Source organism: Mauremys reevesii, linkage group 2, assembly GCF_016161935.1.
Source record: "Mauremys reevesii isolate NIE-2019 linkage group 2, ASM1616193v1, whole genome shotgun sequence".
In the NCBI taxonomy this organism is placed as follows: domain Eukaryota; kingdom Metazoa; phylum Chordata; order Testudines; family Geoemydidae; genus Mauremys; species Mauremys reevesii.
In genome coordinates, this window is record NC_052624.1 from 248,336,630 (window position 1) to 248,351,551 (window position 14,922).

A 14,922-nucleotide genomic window follows, 5' to 3' on the forward strand; every position below is an offset into this window, starting at 1 on the left:
CAAATTAGAACAAGAAAGTGATTAAACAGGTGGCTTTAACACTGTTTTATGTTAAATTAATGTATTATTGCAAGACATAGAGTTAATGCCTTAAACCGGCATAGCTTCCCGCAGCCATGAATGATGAAATCAATTGTTACATTTTGCTAGGTCACATCAGGAAAAATGGAACTGATTGATTTAAGCCTCCAGCACATGCACGCACTTGCCAACACTCCGCTGGAGATTTCCAAGCCTGGAATAGGCATTGCCTCCCCTATTGCAATTTGCTGGAGACTGCCACCACTGTGCTTGCCAGAATTTTTAAGCTTGTCAGAGGAACAGCATTGGCATTTGTCCTTTGTGCGAGAGTTGATGTGCATAAATCCAAACTAGTGGTAACACAGGAACAGAACTTGTCTCCCCCCCCACCACCTTCTTTTAATTAATTTCCTTGAGGTTTAATAGTGTGCTTAACAGGCTCAGTAGTATCCCTTATCCTCTCTAACATAGCAAGCCAAGAAAAAGACAAAGACACAGAGGCTGTTAGTAGGCAATTCTGCCTGCTAGTGGAGGTTACTGCTGGTAATGCAGCACAAGGCAATAAAATACATCAACCACCACGATATTTCAACCTCTAGTGTTCCAAGAATAGATGCTCTGTATTTTTAAAAGGGAACTGTAATGAAGGATATAAAGAGAATGAACTTAATGGAAATACCTATGTAATCTTGTTTTCTTTGGACAATGTTTAATTGTTATTATTAGCAGAAAAATCCTGACAATCTACAGACTGAGGACTATGGATGGGAACATATTTTAACAGTCAATGTAGTAATATGAGTAATCGATCCATAGTTTTAAGGCCAGAAGGGACCATCAGATTATCCCATTTGACCTTCTGCCGAACACACATCCTAGAATTTCATCCAGTTCTTCTTTGCATGATTGCACATGTCCATTCCACTTAAGGCATGTGCACATGCAGCCCATTGGAGCTGGAGATGTTTTTCCCTTGGTGGTAGCTGTTGTGGCATGTTTTTCAGACCTAGAATCACGTATGACTCTTTTCTGCACCCTCCCTGTAGTCACATTCTTTTAAAAATATGGACACTAGTACTGTACGCAGAATTCCAGCATGCCTTATACATTTCCATCGACTCTGCAGATGTAAATACTAATGGGAACTACCCAGAGATAATGCTATTGCCTAGGGAAAAATGTTGGTTTCAGATTTACTATTACAGATATAGACTAAGTGGCAGATTTTCAACTGCTCTGCTCAACTCAGTGAGAGGGGGAGTGAGCAGGGAGCTCTAACTGGTTTCTTGACCCAAAGCAGCAGGGAAAAAGCATTGACTTATTCACTGGGTGTGAAGTGCCTCTGGGATCTTATACCAGGTGATGGCCAGGGGTAGTGGAACACTGTTCCCACCACTACTCCCCACCTACTCCACGGGTTGAGTGGGTGGCTGGTACAGGAGGTGGCAGACCAGCCTCTACCACTTGTGAATTTCCCCTATTCAGGAGAACACACAACTGCTCATTACAATCCATTTTAAGGCCACTTTGCACCACTTACATGACACAAAATGGACCTAGACTGGGCAATCTGGTCCTAAAAGTGTATTGATGACACACTGTAATTTTTGAATAAAATTATAAACAAATCTGAGCTTTCCAGTTATGTCCATGTGACCATCTACCAATGTGGATCTTGCACTTTTGAGAGAGAGAGAGAGAGAGAGAGGTTAAGTCATTTGCAAAAGTCCCATGCAGAATCAATGTCAAAAGTTCCTGTTTCCAGTCCCATACTCAAGTTAAAGTTCTCCTCTCCCAGTATCTATCAGCAGCATAACAAGGATTGAATCAATCCAGCTGGCCCTGGTTTGTCAGACTTACAAACTAGATGCTGCAGAAACCATTCAGAGAGCCTGACTTTGGGCCACCCTTCAATTTATTTCTGTAGATTTTATATTGTACCTATTCAGGCTCTAGGCAGATTCAACTTGCAGAACAGGTTTCAAAGATCACATTTGGCCCAAAATTCTGATCTTGGAGGAAGAAAAAGTTCTTACAAAATTTAATACAATGAAAAACATTTCTATGTTATTCTTTAGAGTCCAATGAAAAGGTTTATGTTTTAACAAACACTCCCCTACAGTGTTTGCAACCTAAACATAACCAGTGCAATCTGAAATGGACTAGAAGCCGATTCTAAACAAAGTGAAACTGACGAGTTTATTTCTGGGGGGCAGTAATAATGAATGCCCATTACTATATATTACAATAGTGTAACTGAATTTATGTAGATTAATTGAAGTGTGCCTAAGTCTCTATATCAGGTCTGATAACCATTGTTAATTGTGTAATTAAATATCAGTGGCTCCTAGAACTTTTAATCAATATATCAATTTCAATTACACTTAATTTTACACTGAAAGTTACCCCTCCCCATCTACAAAACAGCATTTTATTTTTTATTAAACTGTCAGAAGGAGGTGACGTGTCACACGGAATTACAGTACTTTTAAAATAAATAATGGATTTACCCAGAGATTTTGCATCCAATTTCCAACTGTCACTAGAAAATCCTGGGAGAATTTCCTCCTTCACCCCTCCCAAATTGTGGAAACAAATTTCAGAGAGGTATCTGCTGCCCATACTTAAAAAAATAATATTTCTAGGAAATAATAGCAATAAAAGTTATAGACATCTTATTTCCATCTTTAGCACACATTTTCACTTGTCAGGTAAAAGTTAGTTAGTGCCCTTTTGATTCTTCAGGGTGTGTTAAAAAATCTGCATTTCTACCATAGATTGATCAGTAATGTAGTCTAGTCTTTCCTGTTTTTGCTGGAAGACTTGTTGGACATCTGAGGGATATAGATAGGCAGTAGCCGTGTTAGACTGGATCTGTAAAAGCAGCAAAGAGTCCTGTGGCACCTTATAGACTAACAGACGTATTGGAGCATGATTAGAAAAATATTGTATTTAAAGGCATCATTCAGCAGACCCCATTGAAGCTAGCTGCATATGATATATGACATGCACTTTAAAAAGAGCAAAAGGTTTTTGTACAAGGTTGCAATAGTAACCCTGAACACTTATAAAGTGCTTCTTCTTTCCCCCCAAAGCACTCATCTAATCCTCACAACATGCCCATGAGGTAGATCAGTATTATCAGACAGAAGCAGAAACGGAGACTGTGTAGCTCCCTGTGGCCATAAGTAATTTTCTCCTGTGAGTCAGCAGCTACAGTAGGATTACAACTTTCTGACTCAAAGCCCCAAACTCAGTCTGCATGACCACAGCTGCTGCCAGTACTAGCTCTCTAGCTTAATGCAGGGAAGTCTTTGTAGGAAGGAAAAAGATATATTTTAGCCCAGTGGCTTATCCTTCGTGATCCTGATTCTTTTACCCACACAACATTTTCGTGGACTGGGCCCCAAATATTGAACTCACTTTTTCCCCAGTCGAGCCTATTCAAAATACAACAGCAGTGGAAGGTTGGCTTCCCATTTCTCTATTGGAATAGTGTGTAACCTCTTCAAAATCCCCACCAAAAACATATATTTTCTAATGAAGACACAGGGGGTAAGGCTCAGAACGGATTGCATTGAAATAGCTGCTTGCTGCTCCAATCCAGCAGGACAGAGACAAGCTCCCCTCCCAGAGGACTCCTTTGGAGGAATTTATAATACCAAGCCTTTTACCGTATCTCAACATAAATTACATACCATGTGTATGGATCCATATATATGTATTGGAACAAATCCCACTCACCTTACTCACATGTGTAGTTCCTTTGAAGGTAACGGGACTAGCTATATGAATAAGGCAAGCAGGATTTCTCCCAACGGATGTTTACATAGAAACACACTATATTTTGATGACCGATTTTTAAAGGAATTAAGCACCTATAAATGCAGGCAGGTGAAGTGGGTGCTTTTGAAAATCCCACTATGTGGCTAGTTGCATCTTTAGGCATCTAAATACCTTTAAAAACCTGACCCTACACCACCAATAAGAGGTATTTTACCAGGAAAATGTCCAGCTCTATTTAATGGTTACTAGCTTTATAGCCCTCCTTGCTCATTGTAACACATTTGTGATAGGAAGGGGATACTTAAGGATACTTAAATAACACAAAGGGTTCTCAACATAAAATAACATGACACACACACTGAACATATGCAATCAACATGGGGTGATGAATATGATGTCAATGAATAGAGAGTTCCTCTTGTTAACTGGAATTGAAGCTGCTCTTAGCTCTGAGCGCTCGTCCAGTCATCTTCATCATGCAAAGTGCCGTAGGATAAGCTGTTTGAATCTGGCTGTATTTTGTCAATCTTGTTTTTTCCTGTGGGAATGGGAAAAAACAAAAAAACTCAATGAAAAAAAAATCACAATCCTGCCAATCCATTATTTTTCTGTTAAAGGCTCCTCAGTCTAGATGCCTTTTGTTTTCCTTTGATAGGCTGTGGAAACTTAAAAAATAATTTAAGAAAGTTTTTGAAAAAAATCAGTTGGAAATAGGAATAGAAAAGAAGAAAGAAGTAAGTTTATTAAATATGATTGGAGGCTATTTCTGCTTCAATTCTCTCCATTCATTCCCCACTCCATTACCTGATGCTTTTAGACTTTTAAACATAGATGACTGGCAAATATTTGACAAAGAACGTCCAAAACCATGCTTACCAGGAATGTGTCCACAATCAATATAAGGAACTTGCAAATGCTCCTCTTCTCGATTTTGTGTGATTACAAACACGCCAAGAAATGACAGAAGACACCTACAAAGGCATTGTGAAAATAAGGTTAGAAGCAGCACATTGCATTTGAAGTGTGGATCTTGTCCTGGGTACCCGTGTTTCTCTCTCAACAGCTTCCATATCTGAGCTGCTCAGTTTACAAGTAAAGAATTAGTTTTTCATGATTGGCAGCCCAGCCAACTCATCCAGGGCTCTGTGGGTCTGTCTAAACAGCAAATAAAAAAACATGGCTGGCCCATGCCAGCCGACTCAGACTCGCATGGCTCAGTCTGCGGGGCTATTTCATTGCTGTGTAGGCTTCTGAGTTCATGCTGGAGCCTGAGCTCTGGGACCCTCTACTCCGCAGGAGCCTAGAGGCCAGGCTCTAGTCTGAGCCCAGACGTTTACACAGCAATGAAACAGCCCTGAGGCTTTTCTTTGCTGTGTAGACAGACCCAATGTCAGGCTGGGCTCTTAACTGGGAGTGAGGTCTGAGAAGGTAACAAAGGTTCTGGGGAGCAAATTATGCTCTCAACAATCCCTCGGCAGTTTATGGATTTCTGTGGGTTTCAGGCGGTTTGCCTTACTCACACACCTAATCTCACTGACTTCAAAGGAACTGATGTGAGAAAGTTGAGCTGAGCCACAGCAAGGAAAACACATTTGCATCCTGGAACAATTGTTTGTGGAATATCTAGACTAACATTTACAGTTAAATTGATCATCAGTTAACTCAAGTTACAACACAACCAAAAACTCTAGTCTAGACAGGCCCTTTGTTTCATTCATTTGACTTTTGTGTCTCAGAACCAGGCTTCTGGCTGGCAGTGATTTTGAACTGCTTGGTAAGTGTCTGTCTGTCTGTCTAAGGCTGTACAGAACATCAACTTCATGCCTGCCAAGTGTGTGCATTTAATTTGCTTATCTTCATTTTCTACCACTTTCACTACAAACACTGTCAGTCACACAGACCATTAAATAGTTCTATGGGGCCGCTCCGCCCTACCTCCAGTGGGAGTGGTCACATACAATTGTCAGTTGTGCTTGTTTGACTACATTAGGGCCAGGCATCTGATTAAGAATTTTGGGAACCGTTCTTCCACCTGTGTGTTAAGTATCCCATTCCCATCAACAATGATCTCTCACCTATCACCTGAACCTTCACTGTACTGGCATCTCCTGAGGAATCTGTGGCTGATTCTGTTTCACTTGGCTGTATGACAGGTAGGGTGCCCTTCAAGCATTTACTACCACCACTTATTTAGCATGACATGATCTATAATCACCAACAGACAGATTGTCCCTTCCTATCCAAAGGCAACAGGAGAGAGAGGCAGGCCTTTACTAAAGTGAGCCTGGCGCCTTCTGTGTGATTAACTAACACTATTGCCCATGGCTAGTAGCAGCAGAGAACAGCAGGACATGCAGGTAGAAAATAACATGGAGGGACTTTTCTAGCACTAATCAGTACATACTCCCTAATGTGATCATTGATGGAAAACAGCCAGTGAGTTGTCATTTACAAAGGGAACATGTAATGTTAGCTCTTCATTCCACTGGGGGAAGTGGGAGAGATAGGGAATCACAAATGGCTAATATTCATATTTTTACAGGTTTGGATTCAAAAACAGGCCCTTATAACAAAACACAAATATTAGCCTTTGCAATGTTTTTTATCCTACCGTAAGAGCTGTTCTCTAACACATTGCAACAGAATAGGTTTCTTCTTCAGGAGAAAAGGAAAACTTGCCTGGAAAGGTAACTGCTGTTTCGATACAAACTTTGTTACAGATTTTCAGTAAATACACTTACCCAAATAGAAACATGAACACACTCAGCAAAGCTGCACCTTGGAATTCCTGATAAAATACGACCCCTAGAATGTGACAGAAACAAGAAATGCAGATCTTGAACAAATTCCAAGTGATGTGAATTACCGACGACAGGGTCAGAAGGTAGGTTATGATCAAGTGGAAAAAAATCCCAAATACGTCAATACAAATTTTGGGTGGGTTCATATTATATGCCCATATTCAGTATCTATGCCTTTTTTTAGATAGTAGTAATTGCATATATCTTGATAAGATCTCACTCTACCAGGTTTGGACTTCTTGCGTGTGTTAATTGTTCAGTATAGTCACATTTTATATTAACAAGGATTTTCAGTTGTTGGCAAGTGTAAAAGATATATTTAAAGAATGAAACCTTGTTGAATTACATAGAGGTCCTTACACAGTGTTTATTCAGGTCAGGCTCAGACTGAGGGCTTGTCTACATGCAGAGCTGCAGCAATTTAACTAAAGGTGTTGTTTCAAACCAATAAAGTTAAGTACAAAAGGCTTTGTGGACACTCTTACTTCAGATTACATCAGGTTTATTTGGGTTTAGCCTGGACAATTAGGAACACATTTAAAACTTTGATAAGTTCCTCTTAAGCCACATAGGGGCTTGCATCATTTTAGCTGGTTTAACTAAACAGATGCAGATTTGTATATAGAGCAGAGGTTCTCAAACTGTGGCCCATGGACCGCCAGTGATCCGCAAGCTCCATTCAGGTGGTCCACAGATAGTTCCCTCTAAGGTGCTGGGTGGCTGGGTGGCTGCACATGAGCAAATGAAAGGCCACCCATCTAACTTTATGTCAGTTCATATTGTGGGGCTGCCGCAGCAGGGGAGAGAGGGAGAGACCCCCCCACCCTCCTTCCCAGCCCCAGCGTGGGGACTGCCATGGCAGAGGAGAGAGGGCACATCCATCGCATTAGAAAAGTAAATATTAAAATGAGTTGTTTGTGTGCTTTTATTTGTAGAAGAGAAAAAGTTTATTATTATTAAGGTTTTTTATATAGTGTTTTTATCCAAAGCACTTTACAATAGTGTTAGTACAGTTATACAAGGCACTGGTCAGACCTCATCTGGAATACTGTGTGGAGTACTGGTCTCCCATGTTTAAGAAGGATGAATTCAAACTGGAACAGGTACAGAGAAGGGCTACTAGGATGATCTGAATGGAAAACCTGTGTTATGAAAGGAGACTCAAAGAGCTGGGCTTGTTTAGCCTAACCAAAAGAAGGCTGAGGGGAGATACGATTGCTCTCTTTAAATATATCAGAGGGATAAATATCAGGGAGGGAGAGGAATTATTTAATTTAATTATTTAAGCTTAGTACTAATATGGACACAAGAACAAATGGATATAAACTGGACACTAGGAAGTTTAGACTTGAAATTAGATGAAGGTTACTAACCATTAGAGGAGTGAAGTTCTGGAACAACCTTCCAAGGGAAGTAGTGGGGGCAAAAGACATATCTGGCTTCAAGACTAAGCTTGATAAGTTTATGGAGGGGATGGTATGATGGGATAGCCTAATTTGGGCAATTAATTCATCTTTGATTATTGGCAGGTAAATATGCCCAATGGTCTGTGATGGGATGTTAGATGGGGTGGGATCTGAGTTACTACAGAGAATTCTTTCCTGGGTGCTGGCTGGTGAGTCTTGCCCACATGCTCAGGGTTTAACTGACCCCAAATCGCCATATTTGGGGTCAGATAAGAAAGGGTCAAAAGGTCCCAGGAAAAGGTCCATCTAGCCCAGTATCTGTCTACCGACAGTGGCCAATGCCAGGTGCCCTGAAGGGTGAACAGGCAATGGCAACTCTGATGATCTCTCTCTCTCCATCCATCTCCATCCATCTCCACAGACAGATTCTTACCCATCCATACCCATCCTGGCTAATAGCCATTTATGGACTTATTTACCATGAATTTATCCAGTTTTATTTAAACATTGTTATAGTCCTAGCCTAGTCCTCCCCCTCTCCTCTCCTAAGGAGTTCCAAGACACAAACTGTGCGAAAGAGAAGAAGAAGAACTTTTCCTTTTATTTGTTTTATTGCTGCCTATTAATTTCATTTGACCCTGTTCTTGTATGTATGGGAATAATTAAATAACTTCTCACTTTCTCAACATCACTCATGATTTTATTTCATTCTATCATGTCCCCCTCTTAGTCTCCTCTTTCTTTTCCAAACTGAAGAGCCCCTAGCTCTTTAATCTTTCCTCATACCTCTCTCTCTCTAAACCCCTAATCATTTTAGTTGCTCTTTTCTGAACCTTTTCTAGTGCTAGAATATCTTTTTTGAGGTGAGGAGACCACATCTGTACACAGTATTCGGGTCGGGAAGGAGTTTTCCTCCAGGGCAGATTGGCAGAGGCCCTGGAGGTTTTTCACCTTCCTCTGCAGCGTGGGGCCTGGGTCACTTGCTGGAGGATTCTCTGCACCTTGAGGTCTTTAAATCACAATCTGAGGACTTCAATAACTCAGACATAGGTTAGGGCTTTGTTACAGGAGTGGGTGGGTGAGATTCTGTGGCCTGCGTTGTGCAGGAGGTCAGACTAGATGATCATAATGGTCTCTTCTGACCTTAAAGTCTAGGAGTTAGCTAATGGTACAAACAACATTTGGAAAGATCATTAAGTGGTCCGCCAAGAGCCTCAGCAATTTTCAAGTTGTCCGCAAAAAAAAAAAAAAGTTTGAGAACCACTGATATAGACGATCCTGAATAAGGATCTGGCCTTTAAAAAAAGTAGACACAAAACCAAACTCTCCACATGGTTACTCCAGTGCAACCCCTTTTGGCCAATGTTTCCTCTCAGTCACAAAGTGCAGGTCTGTTCTAACACAGCTGCTGAGGCAATCTTCATGGAACTCCCTTTAGCATTAATGGAAGTTCTGAATATTAAATTTCCTGCAGACCAATAACAGGACTGCCCCTGTGTGCGTTAAAATTGGTCATAAATATTATAGCTGTATAATTTTGGCTTATTGGTGAAACAGGATCTTTAGGTACATTTATACTGCAATAAATTAAATAAATACATAAAAAATAGGGCTGTCAAATGATTAAAAACATAATTATTAATGCAGTTTTAATTGCACTATTAATCAATAATAGAATACCATTTAAATATTTTTGCATGTTTTCTACATTTTCAGATATATTGATTTCCATTACATCACAGAATACAAAGTGTACAGTGCTCACTTTATATTATTATTGATTACAAATATCTGCACTGTAAAAAAGATAAACAAAAGAAATAGTATTTTTCAATTAATCTCATATAAATACTTTAGTGCAATCTCTTTATCATGCAAGTGCAACTTACAAATGTAGAATTTTTTCTTTTTACATACCTGCACTCAAAAATAAAATAATGTCAAACTTTAAGATCCTACAAGTCCACTCAGTCCTACTTCTTGTTCAGCCAATCACTAAGACAAACAAGTAACAAGTTCTTTTATATTTATGGGGATAATGCTGCCTGCTTCTAATTTGCAATGAAAAGTGAGAACAGGTGCTAAACATTCATATGCCCCTTCATGCTTCCATTCCAGACGAAATGCTTCCATGCTGATGATGGATTCTGCTCTATAATGATCCAACACAGTGCGCACTGACACACATCCATTTTCATCATCTGAGTCAGATGCCACCAGCAGAAGGTTGATATTCTTTTATGGTGGTTTGGGTTCTGTAGTTTCTGTATCAGAATATTGCTCTTTTAGGACTTCTGACAGCATGTTCCACACCTCGTGCCTCTCAGATTTTGGAAGCCACTTCAGATTCTTAAACCTTGGGTTGAGTGCTGTAGCTATCTTTAGAAATCTCACATTGGTACCTTCTTTGCGTTTTGTCAAATCTGCAGTGAAAGAATTCTTAAATCGAACAACATGTTGTGGGTTGCCATAACACAAAAATGAGGCAGAATCTGGGTAAAACCACAAGTAGGAGACATACAATTCTCCCCCAAGGAGTTTAATTAACCCCTTTTTTTTAAATGAGTGTCATCAGCATGGAAGCATGTCCTCTGGAATTGTGGCCGAAGCATGAAGGGGCATACGAATGTTTAGCGCATCTGGCACGTAAATACCTTGCAATGCTGGCTACAAAAGTGCCATGTGAACACCTGTTCTCACTTTTAGGTGACATTGTAAATAAGAAGTGGGCAGCATTATCTTCTATAAATGTAAACAAACTTATTTGTTTTAGCAATTGGCTGACCAAGAAGTAGGACTGAGTGGACATGTCGACGCTAAAATTTTACATTGTTTTGTTTTTGAGTGCAGTTATGTAACCAAAAAAAAAAAAAATCTACATTTGTAAGTTGCTCTTTCATGATAGATTGCGCTATAGTACTTGTATGAGGTGAATTAAAAAATACTATTTCTTTTATCTTTTTTACAGTGAAAATATTTGTAATAAAAATAATATAAAGTGAGCACTGTACACTTTGTGTTCTGTGTTGTAATGGAAATCAATATATTTGAAAATGTAGAAAAACATCCAAAATATTTATAATAAATGTAAATGGGCATTTTATTATTGTTTAACAGTGCAATTAAAACTCAGATTAATTGCAATTTTTTTAATTGAGTTCATTTGTTTTGAGTTAATCGTTTGAGCTAACTGCGATTGATTGACAGCCCTAAAAATTGTAAAACCTGTGGCAGTGAGTCTTAGAGCCTGGGTCAACAGATTTGGGCTCAGGCTGCAGGGCTTAAAATAGTAGTACAGACATTCCTAACCGGGCTGGAGCCTGAGGCCAGAGCCCCATCCCCTTGGCCAGGTTTCAAAGCCTGGGTTCTAGGTCGAGCCCGAATGTCCACACTGCTATATTTAGCCCCACAAGCCTGAGTCAATTGACCTGGGCTCAGAGACTCAGGGCGGCAGAATTTTTTTTCAGTGTAGACGTCTTCGTCTTTCTCTCCTCTCTTGTTCTTTCAGTGCAGACAATTTCCAAGATTTTCAGTCTTTTTTAATGAGATCAAGTTCAAAGTTCTCACCCAGAATAAAACATTATAAGGTTTAAAGGCCTTTGGAGTATTTTATTTCCTTCACTTAACCTAGAATGCAGCCTTCTGAAATATAATACCCAAACTACTACAAAACACAGCTGTCTGTCATTTGAGTAGCTTGCCACACTATTACAATTACTTTACCAGCTAGGATATGGAGACGCCAATGTACACATGGTAAACACATTTATGGTACTTCCAGAGGAGGCTGATACTAATGACAGTACCTAATAAGCCAGTAAAGCAGAATAAACTGTACATGGCTGTATTGTACTGGAAAAGCTAGAATCTGATGGCATTTAATTTTATTTCAAAGTTCTGAACTTATGATCATTTTCAAAATATACACCTGTCATATTATATAAAGATCTCTCCCTGAAGATAAAAGTGACTTGTTTGCATTCCTGATTCAAAGAAGAGAATTCAATCTTGCTATTTAGAAAGAGCTTTTGTTTGGATAAAAAGTAAAAACAAACCTGCAATGATGGCGCTGGTGGTGAAGAACACAAAGTTAATTGGCACAACGACTGTTGCATTGTAGAGCTGCATAGCTTGGTTTAAGAACCTAAAAGAAGGAAGTTATTACATCTCCTGGATACAAAGTGTGCTGTGCACTAAGTGTAGTAATAGGTGTAATACTTTCACATCAAAACAACTAACAGTGCAGGACAAGTTGGCGTCTGCAGCAGCTATGCATACTGGTTTTGACCCTGCATAGTACAAATGAATAGTGCAAGATAAAAGATGTTGAGCACAGGAAATCCAACTCTGAATCAATGAGAGTAACGTTGTATGACTGCCAAATTATTCCTGCCTGTTAGTAGGAGTAAGACCTAGCCTGGGGACATATATCTAAATGCTGATTAGCAGGAGGAGGCTTATGTTTTTGTCTCTTCAGACACCCACCCTCTTCCCCTTTTTAAGAGCTTGATCCAAAGCCCACCAAAATCAACAGGAATCTTTCCACTGACTGGGCTTTGCATCGGGCCATTATACCTGGAATAGAATCATAGAAGATCAGGGTTGGAAGAGACCTCAGGAGGTCATCTAGTCCAACTCCTGCTCAAAGCAGGACCAACACCAACTAAATCATCCCAGCCAGGGCTTTGTCAAGCCGGGCCTTAAAAACCTCTAAGGATGGAGATTCTACCACCTCCCTAGGCAACCCATTCTAGTGCTTCACCACCCACCAAGTGAAATAGTGTTTCCTAATATCCAACCTAGACCTCTCCCACTGCAACTTGAGAACATTGTTCCTTCTTCTGTCATCTGCCACCACTGAGAACAGCCTAACTCCTTCCCCTTTGGAATTCCCCTTCAGGTAGTTGGCGGCTGCTATCAAATCCCCCCTCACTCTTCTCTTCTGAAGACTAAACAAGCCCAGTTCCCTCAGCCTCTCCTCGTAAGTCATGTGCCCCAGCCCCCTGATCATTTTCATTGCCCTCCACTGGACTCTCTCCAATTTGTCCACATCCCTTCTGTAGTGGGGGACCCAAAACTGGACGCAATACTCCAGATGTGGCCTCACCGGTGCCGAATAGAGGGGAATAATCACTTCCCTTGATCTGCTGGCAATGCTCCTACTAATGTAGCCCAATATGCCATTAGCCTTCTTGGCAACAAGGGCACACTGCTGACTCATATCCAGCTTCTCATCCACTGTAATCCCCAAGTTCTTTTCTGCAGAACTGCTCCTTACCCAGTCGGTCCTCATCCTGTAGCAGTGCATGGGATTCTTCCGTCCTAAGTGCAGGACTCTGCACTTGTCCTTGTTGAACCTCATCAGATTTCTTTTGGCCCAATCCTCTAATTTGTCTAGGTCCCTCTGTATCCTATCCCTACCCTCCAGCGTATCTACCACTCCTCCCAGTTTCCTGTCACCTGCAAACTTGCTAAGGGTGCAGTCCACGCCATTCTCCAGATCATTAATGAAGATATTGAACAAAACTGGCCCCAGGACCGACCCTTAGGGCACTCCAACTAGCCATGGAGCCATTGATCACTACCCGTTGAGCCCGACGATCTAGCCAGCTTTCTATCCACCTTATAGTCCATGCATCCAATCCATACTTTTTTAACTTGCTGGCAAGAATACTGTGGGAGACAGATTATGTTTCTGAGCAAGGAAACAAGCAGGAGATTTGAGCCTTTATTCCATTTAGCGCAGAGGAATAAGGCCTGCTCTCCACACAAAAGTTAGTATAACTCTTCTTATTTTGGTGGGAGCTGGCCTGTGTTCACACACATCTCCCATTGCAAGATCACTGGATTTGCATTTATTTAATGAAGCCATTTTGCAAATACCACCTCTATTTTGGTGGCAGTTAAATCAATTTAGCTCCAGTGGATGCATTCCACATCTTATATAAGTGAACAGTCCTCCCATTACTATCCCACACTGCACCAGTCACTGCAGAATTGACCTCTCAGTGGGGGTCAGCATGCCTGGAAACCACTCCTCTGTTTAAACAGCTTTGGCAAATCCACATGGGCCCCATTTGCAAGCCACTTTGATAGCAAGCAACTACCATTTCTCAGAGACGCACAACTTTTTGGAGAAAATTCAAAAGAGCCATCATGCAGGCCTCATGCATTTGCATAGACCCTTCTGGAGCTCACTGCCTTCAAAGATAGGTGGGAGGAGGAGCATGTGCAATCACAGCTGGGAAATAGGTGGCAGAGTGTCAAAGTGTACAAGCGCCTACTATCCCCAAAGACAAAAGTCAGCATCAAAGCAGGAGAAAGGAGCTCACCAAACCCGCCAGCACGTTCAGGACAAACCATGCCACCTCCAGTAAAGCACCCAAATCCTGCCCTTTTTATGGTATTTAACCTTAACGTTTAACTTGACTTGTGCCCACACACCATGCAAGACTCTCACCCAGGGGGGCCAGGGGTCTTCGGCCTTCCGGGGGCCGCCGAGGCTCCCCTTCCGCGGGGCGGGGCCCCCTCGCCCGGGCGGCCCGCCCCGGCGGCCCGCCCCCCGGCGCGCGGCGGCCGGCGGCGGGCGGCTTTCCCTCCCCGCGCGGCCGCCCCCCACCCGGCCCCCCGCCCCCCCCCCCCCCCCCCCTCCCACTCCCCCCCCCCCTCGGCCCGCTTCCGCTCCCCCCCCCCCCGCCCGCCCCCCCTCGCGGCCCGCCGGCCCGGCCCCCCCCCCCCCCCCCCCCCCGCCCCCCGGCCCGGCCCCCCCCCCCCCCGCCCCCCACCCACCCCGGCCCCCGCCCAGGCCGTCCGTGGAGGGGGCGGGCTGCTGGCGGGCGCGGCGGCGCTCCCCCCCCCCTCCCCCCGCCCGACCACGCGGGCGGGGGCGGGGCTCCCCTCCCAGCCCC

At 42.3% G+C, this 14,922-nt stretch overlaps 1 protein-coding gene across 3 annotated transcripts in view; it reads right to left on the bottom strand.

The window, feature by feature from the left end:
• Nucleotides 1-1,683: 1,683 nt before the first annotated feature.
• The window catches only part of NIPAL2 (NIPA like domain containing 2), a 65,961-nt gene continuing 52,722 nt past the window's right edge, over nucleotides 1,684-14,922 (bottom strand). For 2 of the 3 annotated variants that reach the window (XM_039527985.1, XM_039527984.1), the window contains exons 8-11: nucleotides 12,070-12,158; nucleotides 6,549-6,612; nucleotides 4,684-4,778; nucleotides 1,684-4,345 (exon numbers count right to left, since the gene is read on the bottom strand). In XM_039527985.1, coding sequence (XP_039383919.1) covers nucleotides 4,251-4,345; nucleotides 4,684-4,778; nucleotides 6,549-6,612; nucleotides 12,070-12,158 — 343 coding nt within the window. In that variant the 3' untranslated portion in view covers nucleotides 1,684-4,250. The remainder of the gene's footprint in view (nucleotides 4,346-4,683; nucleotides 4,779-6,548; nucleotides 6,613-12,069; nucleotides 12,159-14,922) is intronic. The other variant, XM_039527986.1, reaches the window with a different exon arrangement.